At 41.9% G+C, this 15807-nt stretch overlaps 1 protein-coding gene across 1 annotated transcript in view; it reads left to right on the forward strand.

The window, feature by feature from the left end:
• LOC107679952 (neurexin-2-like) overlaps positions 1-15807 on the forward strand; it is a 329958-nt gene that overhangs the window by 50280 nt on the left and 263871 nt on the right. Inside the window, exon 2 of the mRNA XM_016475681.1 lies at positions 12013-13206. Coding sequence (XP_016331167.1) covers positions 12495-13206 — 712 coding nt within the window. The 5' untranslated portion in view covers positions 12013-12494. The remainder of the gene's footprint in view (positions 1-12012; positions 13207-15807) is intronic.

Consider the following 15807-nt stretch of genomic DNA (forward strand, 5'->3'; position numbering starts at 1 on the left):
ATATTTCTTAGAAGTATAACTAAGCATATATTTAATACAAAAGTACTTCTAGTATACTTTTTAGAAATATATTAAAATGCAATTCAATATATTTTTATTGCACTTCAAATAAGCATGTTGGGAATACAAATGTATTATAAACATACTATTTGAATTTCAAGTATATTTTTAATACATTTAATACTACGTTTTTTTCACCTGGGTATCGGCGCCGATATTAAGCATTTTTATGATTATCGGTCATTTTCAAAACCGATTCGCCGATAAAATAACTTAATTTTGAAAAGCGCTATTTGGCTCTGATGCAGCCTGTCGTGGATGAATTAATTAAAAGTAAGTCAGTACACTTAAATAGAGTCTTGATATGGACTAGTATCTGTAAATATTAAGCCGCAAAAATACTATTTAAATATTAATCCTGCATGTTCTGCGTGTCTCTGTGTATGTAAATGACACAGACGCGCGGTTTTGTTTTCTACACATACAAAGTGTGCGTCGCTTGCGGTGATTTCAGCTTCTGTCGTCTCACTACATGAGGACATAAATACATGAACAACATCTCCAGAACTGCTCTGACTGTTTCATTTGAGTAAAACTGCAGTGTTTCCCACAGACTTAGCGCTGTTGGAGTGATAGAGATCAAGGTTTCCCCGGTAACGCTGCAGATATTACATGCAAGATGAAATGAAAATGACATCCAAAATTTTCTGAAGACAGTCGGGTTCCTTCAGAAATACAGTGATATAAAAACACCTGCACCAGGTTTAAATTTTGAAACGTGCAGTGCTCATGTTTATTCAACAAAGTCAAAGCCTTTTGGAAAATCTATTTGTGGCCGTCAGTTTTGATATTGTGGCGGCGCCACAAATAAATGAATGTATGGGAAACACTTAGGCTACAGAAACTTAAAAGTTCCTCATGGCAACCCGTCAAAATATAAGTTCAAGTTAGTTTAAAGAAATTAGCAGAAATATATTACTGTGATAATTTTGACCTTGTGGGGACATTTTTTGGAATCCATGAGGAAACAGGCTTATAAATCACACAGAATGAAGTGTTTTGAGAATGTAAAAATGCCTGTAGTTTTGTGTGAGGGGTCGGTTTAGGTGTAGGATGATAGAAAATACAGTTCGGACAGTAGAAAAAAAAACATTACGCCTATGGAATGAACTCATCCATCCACAAACCCGTGGTGCGAGAGACAGACAGACAGAGAGTGAGACGGCTCGTTCTCAGGTTTCAGATCGGATCTCGCTGCTGATTCAGTCGTTTTGGGTGTTTAATTCAATAATCTGATTTCAGCATCAAAGACTCTGGAGTCCAGCAGTTCTCCATCCGTTTGTTCGATAAGATTCTCACTGTAATCTCTTAACCAAGACGTTTTAATTATTTATACGATTCATCGGCCTCTCCGGCATTGATTGATTGACGCTGAGGCCTCGCTGTTTCAAAGCAAAGGAAAAAGAGCGTCCGCTTTCTGTCTGTCTGCTGTAATGATTTCCATTCAACGCCGCCGTTTGAGATGCAGGGCATTTGCAGAGAGATCCTTCTGCTGGAACACATTCATATTTCAACAGGAGATGCTGATGAGAATGAAAAGCCCCACCCACTCATTAATATGCATGCGTGAGTTGGGCCGATGATTTGCAATAGTTTGCATGTATTTGAAGATGACTGAGGGCTGAATTGTTAGCAGACTGAATTATTCATTATGAATATGATTATACAAAGGCAGAAGAAAGACCCTGGTTTTTCAGAGAAGAGGTCATATCTGACACATGCTGTGTGAAGGTTGACCTTTGCCCTCTGAGCCGAGCCGAGCCGAGCCGGACAGGAGGAAATGAAAACAGAGAGAGTGATTTCAGGTCGCAGGGTTTGTGTCTTCAGTCTTCAGTTTATTGCTCTTCATCTGATGGAACGGAGACATTTCTGGTCTAGGGGTGTGCGTTAATGACAAAACTGATATCTTGATTATCTCGAGGGAAATTATTCTTTAAATATAAACCTAAAATCACCAGTAGGTGGCAGAAAATCACCGCATTAATAAGCAATTGAGTCATTCAAGCGATTTGTTCAAACGGCTGATTGATTCTGTAACTAAACACCGTTGTGTGTTGCTCAAAACAGTTCTTCTGTGGTTTTGTTGGAAACTATTTTCGTTGTCGAAATGAATCAAAAACAAGATCTGTTGTGTCTAAAATGTAAGTCAATTAATATTAACTTATTTTTTATTGAACTGTTCATCAAATCAATATCACATTTGTAATCGTGCTGATATTTGAAGAAAAACTGTACTCTTCGTGTGATATAACAATATCAGATGATATAAATATAAAAGACATAGTGATATAGGGGCATTACAAGGACATTTATGCCGCCTAATCTTGAATTTGGGGGGAATTCTAAATGTATTTTAATAGGCTAAATGACGCAGTGAAAGCGTGAACTCTAAATGTGTTAAGGCCCATTCACACCAAGGACGATAACTATAAAGATAACGATAAAGTAAAAAAAAATCATTCTAAATATTAAAGAATAGCAGAGTCCACGCCACAGCTGTAAGGATATCGTTGGAATCAATGATTTTTTTTTCCCAGATGATGAATGATAAAAACATTGACACCCAGTCAGAATCTATCCTGCTGTAACAAACTGGAGAATTTAAAGCGGCAGACGAGCGTGCGCTTAGAATAAACAGACAATATCGTTCGCTGGTGTGGGCGCTACTATCATTATCTTTATAGTTATCGTTCTTGGTGTGAATGGGGCTTTAGTCTAAGCTACATCATGCAGTGTATGCGTGCACTCTCTGGGTGTGTTTTTGCGATATACTCGATAATGTCAAATCGTATATCGTTTAAACAACAATTGCGGTATTATCATAGATGATATACAGGTATATCGCACAGCCCTAATCTGGCCTGAAAAGAGCATTCATTAAATTGAGCTGCGAAAACAGCTGACTTTCCACATTTACACACCAGCGAGATTAATCGTGATCCATCCAGCCCTAGTGAGGGTGTAGGACAGATGCGATCCTTCCTAACAGCAGTGCTGTGTGTGTGTGTGTGTGTGCTGGTCCGGTGCTCCTGTATTAGCAGTGCTAAAGCTAAAGTGTCCACCGGCTCCACAGAGAGGCAGTGTTCCACTCAGTCGTTCTGAGGATCTTGTTCAGTGGGAGGTACACACTAGCTCCGCAGCTCGAGCGTCACGGCAGAAAGCACAGCAGAGGCGTTGTTTAGCGCGGAAATGAAACAGGAAAGCGGCGCCATTAGGAGGAGACGTGCTGAGTTTAATTGGCTAATCAAAACTGCCTCAAATAAGTTTATTAACAGCAGAAGTAATCAGTGCTGATTGGATAAACATATTTGACTTAAGAGACAGAATGTGAGCGAGAAGAGAGGAAAAATATTGTAAAATAAAGTGAAAAGGTGCAGGCGGTGCTCTAGGGTAATGAACGGCGGGACTGAGCTTCATCTGTTTAGCATGAGACGCTAGCCCAGATTTACAGCCGTGATTAGCCACATTCACTCAAGCGCATTAAACTTCCGCCCAGCGCGTTACCTCCGAGCGCCATATGGCAGAACTGATTATAGCGCTGGAGAGGCGCCTCGCGGCCTGATGAGAGGACGAGCCTCGCTGCGACTCCGAGGGACGGTGTGAGTGTCAGGAATCTGCAGGAAACTTTAGTAGCGCGAGCAAACAATAACGCTTGTGCTTTCATATGCAGCAGAAGCAGATCTGACTGTCTGTCACAAACATCTGTATTCTGAGCCAATCCACCAGATGAAGACGGATGAGGTCTGAGAACATGATGCTTCATGAAACGCTTGTTAAATATTACCCGTGTTACTGATATTGATTTTTGAGTGAATTTGCAGGGCTGTGGAGAGAAACAGTAGCGTTCTCTATAAACATATAGAATCAGGAACCACGTCTTCTCTGTGTAGTCAAGCGGTTACATTTAGATTGCAAATATTGTGTTTGAAAATGTCAAATGAAAAATACTCCCAATTTTAAAACCGTGTCTTCAGTCACTCTCATAAAAATAAAAATCTAAAGAATCTTTAACAGTGAGCAGAGGCGTTTCAGGCCCCCCATCAAAAAAGTGCTCATATTCTGATGTTGTTTTGGAAATAAATCAATCGTCTTCACCAGTCGTTCACAAGCTGCATGCTCAGTAAAGAGCTGCTTCATCATGGACAAATGATAGAAGACATTTGAGTTCAGTTTCCTACACTGGCATAGGTAAATATCCAGCTAATCCAGTGCTCTTTTTGTTCTCTGTCTTATAAAATATCCTGTCTCATCTGTGTGAGAAACCGCTGCACATGATCCAGTGTGTCACACTGAACCACGAACAGCTTCAGACCTTTTTGCAAACCCCTTTGCCCGATTAGATCAGGAGAGCGATTCATTCATGGATTTGGCATTGCTAATTCTGATTCTAAAGAGGTGATAGAAACACACACACTTGTGATTCTCAGGTCGGTAAACGTCAATCCCATTGATTTATCAGGAATATTTCGGTGGGGCTTGTGGCTAGATCTGTTTATCCTACAGATCCCACGGCAGGCTGAGGAAATCGCAGCGATCCCACCCAGACGCGCTGGAGTTTGAGTGCAGATAACGGCTGAAGGTCAGGCCCCCTCGTCCCCTGAGTAGTGCCCTAGAGCGTCTTATCAGCGCTGTGATGAGAGATACACCGGGGAGCGTCTTATCAGCGCAGTGTTGTGTGGAGGCGCTGCAGTGCTACGCCTCTGACCTTCATGCGCTCCTCCATTCCTCTGACAGGAAGTGATGCGTTGCGCTGGAGCTCGGTTTATAGCAGCGTTAGCGCAGTAGGAACACATGCTGAACCTGAGTCACTGACCGAACATGAACGTGCATTAGATGAGTCAATATATTCCATGCAAATATTTTTTTTTCCTGATTGTTTAAAGAGGCACACAGCTAGAGGATGATTAATATGGGAAATGACTCAAACTCTGCATCGTTGTGCATCGTGTCACAGATTGTGTGTTTCTGTCCTGTTGCATTTTGGGCATCAGTTCATTATCGTGTGTCAGAATCTACTGAAGGCCTGTTGATTTTCTGTGAATGTTGACCATTGTGCAAGTTAATGTACTAATTATAAAGTATTTATTTACTGTAGTACAATAAACAGTGTTTCTGTGAATCGACCATAAATGAGAGCAGAAAGTCTTAAATTCATAAAATCATGGCATTGAATGATGCATGCACTGCAAAAAAATCAATATCTCCCTTAGTGTTTTTGTCTTGTTTTCAAGTGCAAATATATAAACGTACTTAAATCAGGATACATTTACTTGAGATGCAAAATGAGGCTGTGAAGTCTTGTTTTCTGGGAAACTGAACAAATGAATTGAGTTCATGCTCAAGCTGAAACTCGAGACTAGTGTTGTCAAAAGACCCGGTATTTCGTTACCAAGTCGGTACTAAGAAAATGAAAACGTTACGGTACCAGGTTTTCTTAAGTACCGGTGGTACCGAGTACCCAGTCAACCCGGTTCTTGATGCGCTATCAGAAAGCTATCCTCTTCCAGTGTTGCCAAGTCTGCGGTTTTCCCGCGGAATTGGGCTGCTTTAACACTGTTGCCGCGGGTTGTTTTTCATGTCCGCGGGTTGAAAAACGACCCCATTAACGTGATATTTAGCCCCTGGAATGAGAATGTTACCAGGGGAACCCCGCCAAAACACGCGTATTTTATCCTAGGAACGCGATTTTTAACGGTGGACCCCCTCGAAACGCGATTGGGCGGGTTTTGTTGTGAAAACCTGGCAACATTGGTACCGTGACAACACTACTCGAGACCAGATATCAGTCAATGGGGAATGAAAACTTGTTTTTGAGCCCATTGACAGATATTTGACCTTTTTAATCATTAATTCACTTCATGTTGATACATTTCTCAGAAACCAAGACTACTACTTATGTAGTTTTAGACATTTCTTTTGACATTTTCACTGGATAACAAGACAAAAATTCAGAGGAAAAACGTTAGTTTTGTGCAGTGTGATCAGCATATACAGTGAAGGTTATTTGCATATTCTACTTAAGCTATTTGTAAAATTAATCAGAAAGTAATGGGGATTGATTGGAAGTTGTATTTTCCAACTTTGAGATGTTGCTAATACACTCACGCTGTTCTCCTTAGACATTCACATTTAGAGAACTAGTTATGTATTGTGTTCCCTATAATTTATTCCTTAAAATTTCTTTAATTGGTCGTAAAAAAGACTTAAAGTCTTAATTTACCTTCATAAAACTTCTGGAAACCCTGAATATAGTGTAATTTTCAGTCTAAAACCCTCCTGCAGATTTGCTCCTTTACTGCAGTTTATTACGGTCTTCTGCTGGACTCTCCTGCACTTCCTGTTTAACTCGTGCTGTGCTGCAGTTTCCTGGATGTCTCCTGTAATTACCTGTTAGTTGGTGTCACCAGCTGAAGACTGTTATTGCTAAAGACTCACAAACACGCTCACACTCGCTCACTAGACACCTGGGCTGCGTTCACATCACTTTTAGACACTCACTCATGAACTTTCCTAGCACTTCCTCTCTGGTGAATCCCAGCCGCCATTTTGAAGTGCCCTTCTCTTCACGACTGCAAAAGGGCAGTTCATTACATCTGTTTTGACAGAGGGAGTGAGTTGACTCAAATGGACACTGAAGACATCTCCATATCCATATCCATATGATGCAACGCGATTATGCTTAACTCACACCAACACAACTCTAGGACAACTCTATAAACCGTGTTATTTTGAGATCATTTTAAGGCACATAATACTTGTAGCTACCTTTAGATTTGTTTTTAAACAACCATAGTCAATTGTATAGTTATTTTCATCTGGAGGGAGGAAGTTAGCGAGGAAAGAGCATTAAAATCTGAAGTGGAATGCAGCCCTGATCGTCACTTCCTCTCTCTTACTCTCTGTGGATTTCATTGCTTCTCATCAGGAAAAAGGAACCTTTCGTTTAACGTGTTAATATTTTGTGACAATGTGCAACAAATCTGGGCATGTGATCACACTCTATAGGGTAAGTTGTCACACTGGAGCCTGATATATAGGCACTTTCGGCAGTCTGTAGCTCTAGTGCAGCACATCTGTCTAAATGTCACTCAAGAGTTTTGAGCTCCAGAAGGATCTGAGGAAGAGAACAGGCACTTCCAGGCCCTGTATGACTGCAACTCCCAGAATGCAATCGGTCAGTGCACTCGATGTAGAAAGGAGTGTTCCAAGTGACAGCTGTCAGTGTTTGTGATGAAGTCCTGCTAAAAGTGGTTCACTGGCTTGTAGAGCCATAAGAGGAACCCCATTCTCCTCAGATTTCAGATATGTTACTACACTCCCATACAGTATGTGTGCTATGAATGGGAATTTACTACAATGGCAAAAGCTGTTTTGAACCACTTTTATGCATTTTTGAGGTCAAAAAGTCTTGTGTGGGGGCCCTGTGTAAGGAGTGAAATTATTTCCTTATGCAATTATTTCCGCATGAATCCAAAACGTCAGGAACTCACACAAAACAGATGCCATGCAACAAAACAATAAAACTAATCTGTAGAAGAGATCTCCAACGAGAGCAAACAACACCACCCCCCTTGCACATTCACGACCCCCTTCTCGCCTCTGCCGTTTCTCACACTATTCCCCCAAAAGGCTTCAGTCAAAGTTACCACATATCATGAACCTGTTGTTTTCCCCTTCATGTTTGGTAACATTCTAAAGGTCTCAGTGCGATTGGTAAAATGGCTTTTTAAATTCTTTCTAAATTGGCTTCTAATTGTTTCATTATGTAATTGGCATGATACAAATTTACCTGACCAATAATAAAATGTTATATTTGATTTATTCTGAACTCTCCTGAAATCATTATGACTAGTAAACTGTGAGGAGGCTTTTGTTACCGCAAATCTGTGTCCAGGATCGGTCAAACTGAAGGCTCATGAATGATAAGAGCAGTAGGCACGTCATCGGAGACCTTCTGATTTTTGTCTATCACTGATGTTAGCAAGTTGTACGGGAAAGGACTAAGTAAACTACACTTTTTGTCATAAGCAAGCAGTAGGTGGCGGACAAACAGGTATTAGTCTACCTACACCCTCTGACTAACATCAGACTGGCGAGTTTGTGATCGTAAGATCGTAAGGGCCAACGTGAGACTTAAATGAGACATTAGGTCCCCAGTGAACGAATAATTGCATATATGGAAGATCTATGATAATCAAATATCTAAATTAATACATAATCGATATTTGTGATCAGCTTTTGGTTATAAACACAGTCTAAATTTAATGATCACTTGAAATTGGAGTCAGATTAAACACGGAGCTAGACTAAATTTTAAACTAAATCCTGATAAATTAAGTGAACTTTGTAGAAGCACAAGTAAGAGACCGAACACGCATTAAACCTTCAACCAGGCCGCAGGACTCCGCTTTTTGGGCCGGTGGGTGGATTCTCACACCTGGAATGTTTCCTTATGGGGGGCCTTGGGGACAAAAAGGTTGAGAACCATATCTTCAGGATGCAGCATTTTAATTTCGTTTTTAATCCTTTCCCCAGCTAAGCTAAGAGACTAAGAGAGAGTTAGAGAACCTTTAAAGAGCTAGGGCCTTCTTTGTACGGCAGTGCTGCTTTATAGCAACTCAAACATACCAGAGAACCGCTGAAGAACCACATTCTTTCTGTGTGTAGATATGAAGTTGAATATATAAGTGTGTCCAAGTTTATCGACATTACACACAATATACAGTATAAAGCAATATACACTACATTGCAAATCTCAACTGCTCGATTGCTTCTATTGTCGCAAAATGTGTACATATTATCGCCCAGCTAAATGTGACTGTATGACATGAAGGTACTAAGATATTATAAACATTAACATCTCGATTGTTGATGTAAAGCTAATTTGAAACAATACATGAAAGTGCTGTACAAATAAATTTGACTTGTAGAGTCTGTTACACTCGGCCGTTTAACAACAACGTGCTATTAATGTAAAAACAGATGGAGCGGCTGAGAACTTGGTCTGTGAATGGCCCTAACCTCTGACATATTGATCTGATCACTGCTGACTGAAGGCCATTGATTCACTGATGATCAGTAATGAGAAACTAACTGTATATTGACAATGTAACACCTTTATTATTTGTTCAATGGTTTACTCATCTGCCACGATAATGCCTTTAAATGACCTTCATTTGAGGGCTTCTCTCTCTCTATGTGATTTAATTGTAATACGACTAATTAATTTGATAAATCGATTGGCAGCTTGTGTGCTGAAGCTCATTAGAATCACGCTCATATCGATCACATTCTCCCGCTCCCATTTATATTTCCGGTCTCATCCTTTTTCCATTAGCCTCTCATCCGATCAGTCGGTTTGAGAACCGGCGGCCGAAATAGAGCCGGTCCAGACCAGAGTCCAGCCGCTCTAATAAGGTGTGGATTTGAGGCTCTTGGTGTGTGGGAGGCAAATTGCTTTTTGACACTTCAGTTAAGTTGGTAATACAGAGTCATTTACTGCAGACGGTTTGGGTTGAATTGCCCTTCGCTGATGGTCTGTGTGTGTTCGTTCTCTTTCACAGACTCACATGGAAACCACTTCATGGCACACTGGGGAAAATTGTGCATTTTAAAGTAAGAACAGTAGATTTCAATGGTCCCCTTTGAATCTTATTCTTGTTCAGAAGAGTTTAGGAAGACTTTCTCTGTTTAAGTGGACGACAGCAGTTCACTTTGTTTTCTCATGATGTACAAAATCTTTTACCTGAAATTCCCAAAATCAGAATGTGATGAAGCTCATAAACTGCGTCAAATGTCATTGTGCTAGTCTGGATCGGATGATTTTCTGTTTTGGCCCGAGGAGGAAGAGAGCTCCTCCAGCTGAGGATTGTTCTTCATCTCCTTGAACCTCTCAGGGATTTTTGGCTGCTCTCTGGAGGTGTGTGGCTCAGTTCTTTGTACAGCTGCATATACTGTGAACAGCACTATACAGACACACTGAAGCGAACGGAGAGTTCGGCTCTAACACATGCAGCACGTGTAACACTGAGATCTCTGGGGAGTTTATTCGGTGTAAATGAATGTCAGTTTTAACTGTGTGAACATCGTACCAGACGCTTGTTCTAGGAGGTTTTATTTTTAATGAGCTGTTATTTAAATGAAGCTAATGAAGTGACATGATGATGTTACAGCTGTTTGACAGAGGAATGACTTCAGAGGGCATCAGTGACGGACACACAGCTGAGAATCACAGACAAACATGACACAGTCATGCTATATACAGACGTGTATATATATATATATATATATATATACAGGTGCATCTCAAGTAAAAAGAAAAGAGAAGCAAAACTACATAAAACTTAAGAAGTGAAACAACTGAAAAAAAAGAAAAAGAAATGCAGCACAACGGGGTTACAGGTCAGAGGTCAACACAGCACTATGACCTCTGTCTAGCAGTGTTTCCTGTGGAAGAGGAAGTGCACACATGCACCTGATGGCAGAGTTCAGAAAGCCCAGCCGGTCACAGAAAAACACTGAAAGAACCAGAGCAGCCAAGCAGAAAATGACCCGATAGATCATGTTTAAGTTTCACATGGGCAGACAAACTTACCCAAGCGCAAAAGCAAACATTAACACTCGTCCTAGTGCTGCCGACACCGCATTCAACAAGCATGTCTCACACACACACACACACACACACACACACACACACTCTCAGTGGTGTGACCCACGGGGCACGTGGATGTTGAAAAAGTGCTTTGCTGTTTCTGAAGTGGACATTATATATTCATACGCATGAAGAGGCTCATTATCATCATCTGACAATCACTGACCCTTTAATAAATGGCTCACGTTCAACATGGCTCCGTGTTCTCCTGCGAGATTTATTCAGTGTTGTCGCTCAATATTAACATACTCGTTTGCAGCATTTATACTTAATTTTTACACTAAAACAACATTTTAGGATCTTTTAGCTGAAGTTCACGTCAGACTCTGCAGTGTGTGTGTGTGATCTCTGATATGCGAGGACACAATCTATCAGAATAATCTCATGCACACACACTTCTGATTGAAGAAGATCGTCAGTGTATTGTGCCTGTCAATCAATTTGTGCACATCCGATTGGCTGGAATCCTTAGATGGTGGGGTTTTCTGCTGAGGGGGTGTGGTTAAAGGGATGGGAGTGGTCTAATTCAGTGAAGTTAAACATTTACCTTTTACAGTTATTCATGTAGCAGATGCTGTTATTCTCAGCGACTTGTAAATGAGGAGGATGACAAGCAACTAAAGTTTGAGGAATAGTTCCCCTCTAAAGAAGGGCTGATCTGCTTAGCCGAGAGATCCTGTGAAGGAAGACGAGTGTTTAATTGTGAGCGTTTCATGCGGGCAGTTAAATCCTCTCTTCAGAAATAATGGGCAGGTCTTAGTGAAGGCCGACGGGTCAAGAGCAGCAATCAGCCTTTCCAGACAGCGACATTTTGTTTCAGATGAGATTACAGCAGGGCCGTAATATAAACATCAGTGTTCAGCACAGATCTTAATTAAGATACATCAGTGTAATGAGAGACAATACAGTGTGTGGAACCGATAATTAATTTGTGTCACTGTGAAGGTCTGGCTGAGCGTTTGTGTGTTCTCTTGTGTTTTGTTTCTTTGAAACATGACTTTGGTATTTTCACAGTTTTAAGTCAGAGCATTGTGTTTGCTGGTCTCTGAAGGCTGGTTCACACAGGCAAACGGCAGCGTTTCAAACTTTCTGAAGTTGACTGTGTGATTTAGCATGTAGCAGGTCATTTTCACACCGAACAGATCTGAAACACCACAGGCAGTTATTTGGACGACCTCACAAACCTCAAATCTCAGTGTCTGCGCAGTTTGTCAATGAATATCTGTTTCGAAACCATAACCCTGTCTGTTTGTATTCAGTATGCTGCTGTAGCTAATCAAATGTTCCCTTTTGTCTTGCAGGTCTGGAGAATGCCGGCCAGTAGAACGTTCCTTGTGTAGGATAAGGCTATTTGGATGAACATGGACAAATGACCTGCAGGTTAAGACTCAGCCATGAGCATCACCTGTGGTCCACAGGACTCAAGATAGCTGCATCACGCCTCTCAGCATCAGCCTGAAGGAAACCCAAGAATCACAGTGCTTTGAAACCTCAATTGGAAGCCTCTCAGAGAAAACTTAAATTGGCGACCAAGCTAGGGCTAAAAAGCAGGAATTCCCATCTATCCCTCATCACGCCCTGCCTGTGCCCGATGCACCGACCAATGGAGAGACTACGGAAAGAGTCTGGATAAAGTGGAGACAGGCCAAGAAAGAGAGAGAAAACGAGTGAACGATTGGCCCGTCTTGGCCTCATCTGCGATCGTAGTCAAAGAGAAATTCTGAGCTCTATCAGCTCTGCCGAGAGCAGGTTTCTGAGCTCGTGTATCATCAGGGTGGGTGAAATGCAGTCCGGGTGCTGGTCCTCTCTCTGGCCCCTGTGGCCCTTGCTGTTGGCTGGACTCTTTCTGTCGGCGGGGGCCCTGGAGTTCGGCGGGGCCCCGGGGCAGTGGGCTCGCTACGCACGCTGGGAGGCCGGCTCGATCGGGGAGCTCAGCTTTAGCCTGAAGACTAACGTGAGCAAGGCGCTGGTTCTGTACCTGGACGATGGCGGGAACTGTGACTTCCTAGAGCTGCTCATCGGCGGCGGACACCTGCAGCTGCGGTTCGCCATCCACTGCGCCGAGCCAGCCGCCCTCCAGATGGAGACCCGTGTCAGCGACGACCGCTGGCACATGGTGCTGCTCACCCGTAACTTCCGCGAGACCATGCTGATGGTGGACGGGGAAACCAAAGTGGCGGAGGTGCGTTCCAAGCGCAAGGAGATGGCGGTCGTCAGCGACCTGTTCGTGGGGGGCATCCCTCCGGACGTGCGTCTGTCCGCGCTCACGTCCAGCACGGTCAAATACGAGCCTCCATTCATGGGCTTGATCTCCAATCTGAAGGTGGGCGAGATGCCTCCCACTCTACTCAACAGCAACGGCATTCATAACGATCTGGAGTATCTGTGCGTCAAGCAGAACCCCTGCCTCAACGGGGGATACTGCAGCGTCCAGTTCGGCGAGGTCTACTGCGACTGCTCTCACACACGCTTCCGAGGGAAATACTGCAAAGAAGGTAAGACGTTTCTTCTGCTTCTTTGTGTTTGGCTAGGTTTGGATGCATCCAGGGGGAATGTTTCAGACGAGGTGGCGTTCGTTAAGCCCCGTGCTTCATTCTTCTGTTTATGGCGTTCAATCTGTTGTAATGGTCGTGCTACAGAACCCTTGACTCTTACAGACTGCAGTGCTGGTTTGATTGGACTTTCTCTGTCTATCTGTTGCTATTCTGAATGGATTCTGGACATTTTGTGTTAGGCCCTTTAGATGGTTCAGGCTGTTCTAAGAGAGATGAATCACTGCTTCTTATATTTTGTTCTCCTCTAAAGCAACTTTCATTCAATTCTCTCCCAATCGCTCGCTGTCTTCAGTTCGAGAAAGCAATCCAGTTTCTCGGGCGAGATCCATTTTACACTCGTCTATACTCATCCGTTACTCTCTCCTCCAAACCCACTTCTTTTACTCTCTTCTCCTGTCTTCTTTCTCTCTATCTCACCTCATCTGTGCTTCGCCTATTATCTCAGCCAGTTCTTTATTTTTCATTTTTCACACTGTCTTTCTGTTGGTTATATTTCTGAGTTATTATGGCACCTTCACTATTTTAAATATTTTCCACGTTTAAGACCAATAGCACAGTGATCAAAACTGTAATTAGCACAACATGTTATACAAATATAAATGCGTATTAATGTTTATAAGGTATTCTCTCACTTTATATACAGCTGAATTTGTACTGCATGTTTACTTCAAAGAACATGCAGGATATTTATCCTTTAGGGAAATTAGGGGGGCCATAAAATGTACTTGTTTTGTATGTAGTCCTGCCATGATGAAGCTCTCTCACAGATATCTGCATCTGTCCACAGACACAGTAATAACCAAACTGACACACATGATGCTGTTGAGCTCTTGGCTCTTCTGATGCTCTGTATCTTCCTGGTGTGTGTGTTTTCTGATAGTTGTTCATGAGTCCCTTCTCTCTCCTGAGCAGTTAAACTGCCCACTGCTCTTCAGAAACAGTAGCTGTAGCTCCTGCACATTCTTTGGTTTTCCTGCATATTCTGCACATTTGAACCCTACCCAGCAGTAACTGTGTGATGTTGAGATACAGCTTTCACACCGAGGGCGATTGAGAGATTCAAACACAACCAAAAGCTGCAAACATTCACTGATGCTCAAGAATGAAACGTATGTTATGAAGAACAGAATTAAAGTGTTATTAGTTTTTGTCTTGTGTGAAATATGTAAATAGCTTTCTGAAGGGCAGTACTTAAAAATAATCTCATCTCTTATATTTGTATACATTCTCAAAGTGGGTTATAAACTTAAATAACAAAAGGGGCATGCATTGCAAACTTACGCACACAACGATGTTTGTGGTTGTACGTATAATATTTTTTGTATGTTCAGAACCGTTGGAGGGGGTGTTGGGACGCCTGTGTTGCTTCTGTCAGGCCACTCAAAGTTTTCAAATGATATTCTAACTGAGATTCTGCTCTCCATTTCCCATTTGTTTTTCGGTATTCTCTCTCTTCTGTGTTGGGATGTGAGTCGGAGGTTGTGGAGTTTGATACCGCTTGGCTCTCGGGCTAAACTGAGAGCAGCATACCAATGCAGCACCGCTGTGACCGCAGGAAAGGTTTGTCCTTTTGAGAAAAGGCTATTGAGATGTGTTTCCTTCACTCCGTGTCGACGTGTTTGAGAAAATGTAAAGCGGCTTGTGGGCAGAAACTTGAGTTATTCGCTCTGACTTTCTGCGAATGACACAGCGGGAATAATCTCGTTAAATGGACGCGGCAGTCGTTGTGTGAGTTCTGTATTAGTTTCTGCATTAGAGATTTATTTCCCTGGGGAATCTTCAGCAAAGGAGTCTAGTGTTCCCCCTAGTGCTCCATTTCTGTATGTAATGTATGTTTGACTACATACATTATTATAGAGTACTACTGCATGTATTTTCACATTTCATGCAGTAGTTCTTCCAAAATTGAAATTTCTGTCATTGCGTCTGTCGTTGTGCTGCTTTTTGTAATTGATGTTGATCCAGTGGTATGTGTTGGTGACTTCTCATCTCCAATCACAGAGCGATTCACGTTTAATGATGATTTGCTATCGGCTCTAAACTGATACCTATGCACTCCGCAAAAGAGACAAAACTGCTACTTTACAGATGGTTTGACTTTTTCAGTGGCGTTTGAGTCACATCCTTTTCAATTAAATTTTTCAATTTTTTTTAGGTTTAGTAAGGTTCAATTTGTTAATGTTAGTTTGTGCATTAGGTGCCATGAACTAAAATATGAACAGCTTTTACAGCACTTCTTCATTTTGGTTGATTTCTGCATATACTAATGTACAGTTCCATTAGCTGACAATTATAAACAACAGTGCATTTATAAATCAGCTTTAAGTTAGGTGAGTAAATGCTGTAAAAATGATTGTTCAGTGTTAGTTAATGATACTTAGTTAACATTAGGACCTTTCGCACCGCGGGAACCTTTTCATAGTACCAGAACTAGTTGTGGAACTACCCACTTTTTGGCGTTTTCGCACCGCCGGAACTGGGTGCGATTTTAGTACCGGACTGCCTTTTTCGAGAACCAAATTAGCTCCTACTCCGGAGCAG

The sequence above is a fragment of the Sinocyclocheilus anshuiensis genome, unplaced genomic scaffold, assembly GCF_001515605.1.
Source record: "Sinocyclocheilus anshuiensis isolate Anshui unplaced genomic scaffold, SAMN03320099.WGS_v1.1 scaffold1916, whole genome shotgun sequence".
NCBI lineage: Eukaryota > Metazoa > Chordata > Actinopteri > Cypriniformes > Cyprinidae > Sinocyclocheilus > Sinocyclocheilus anshuiensis.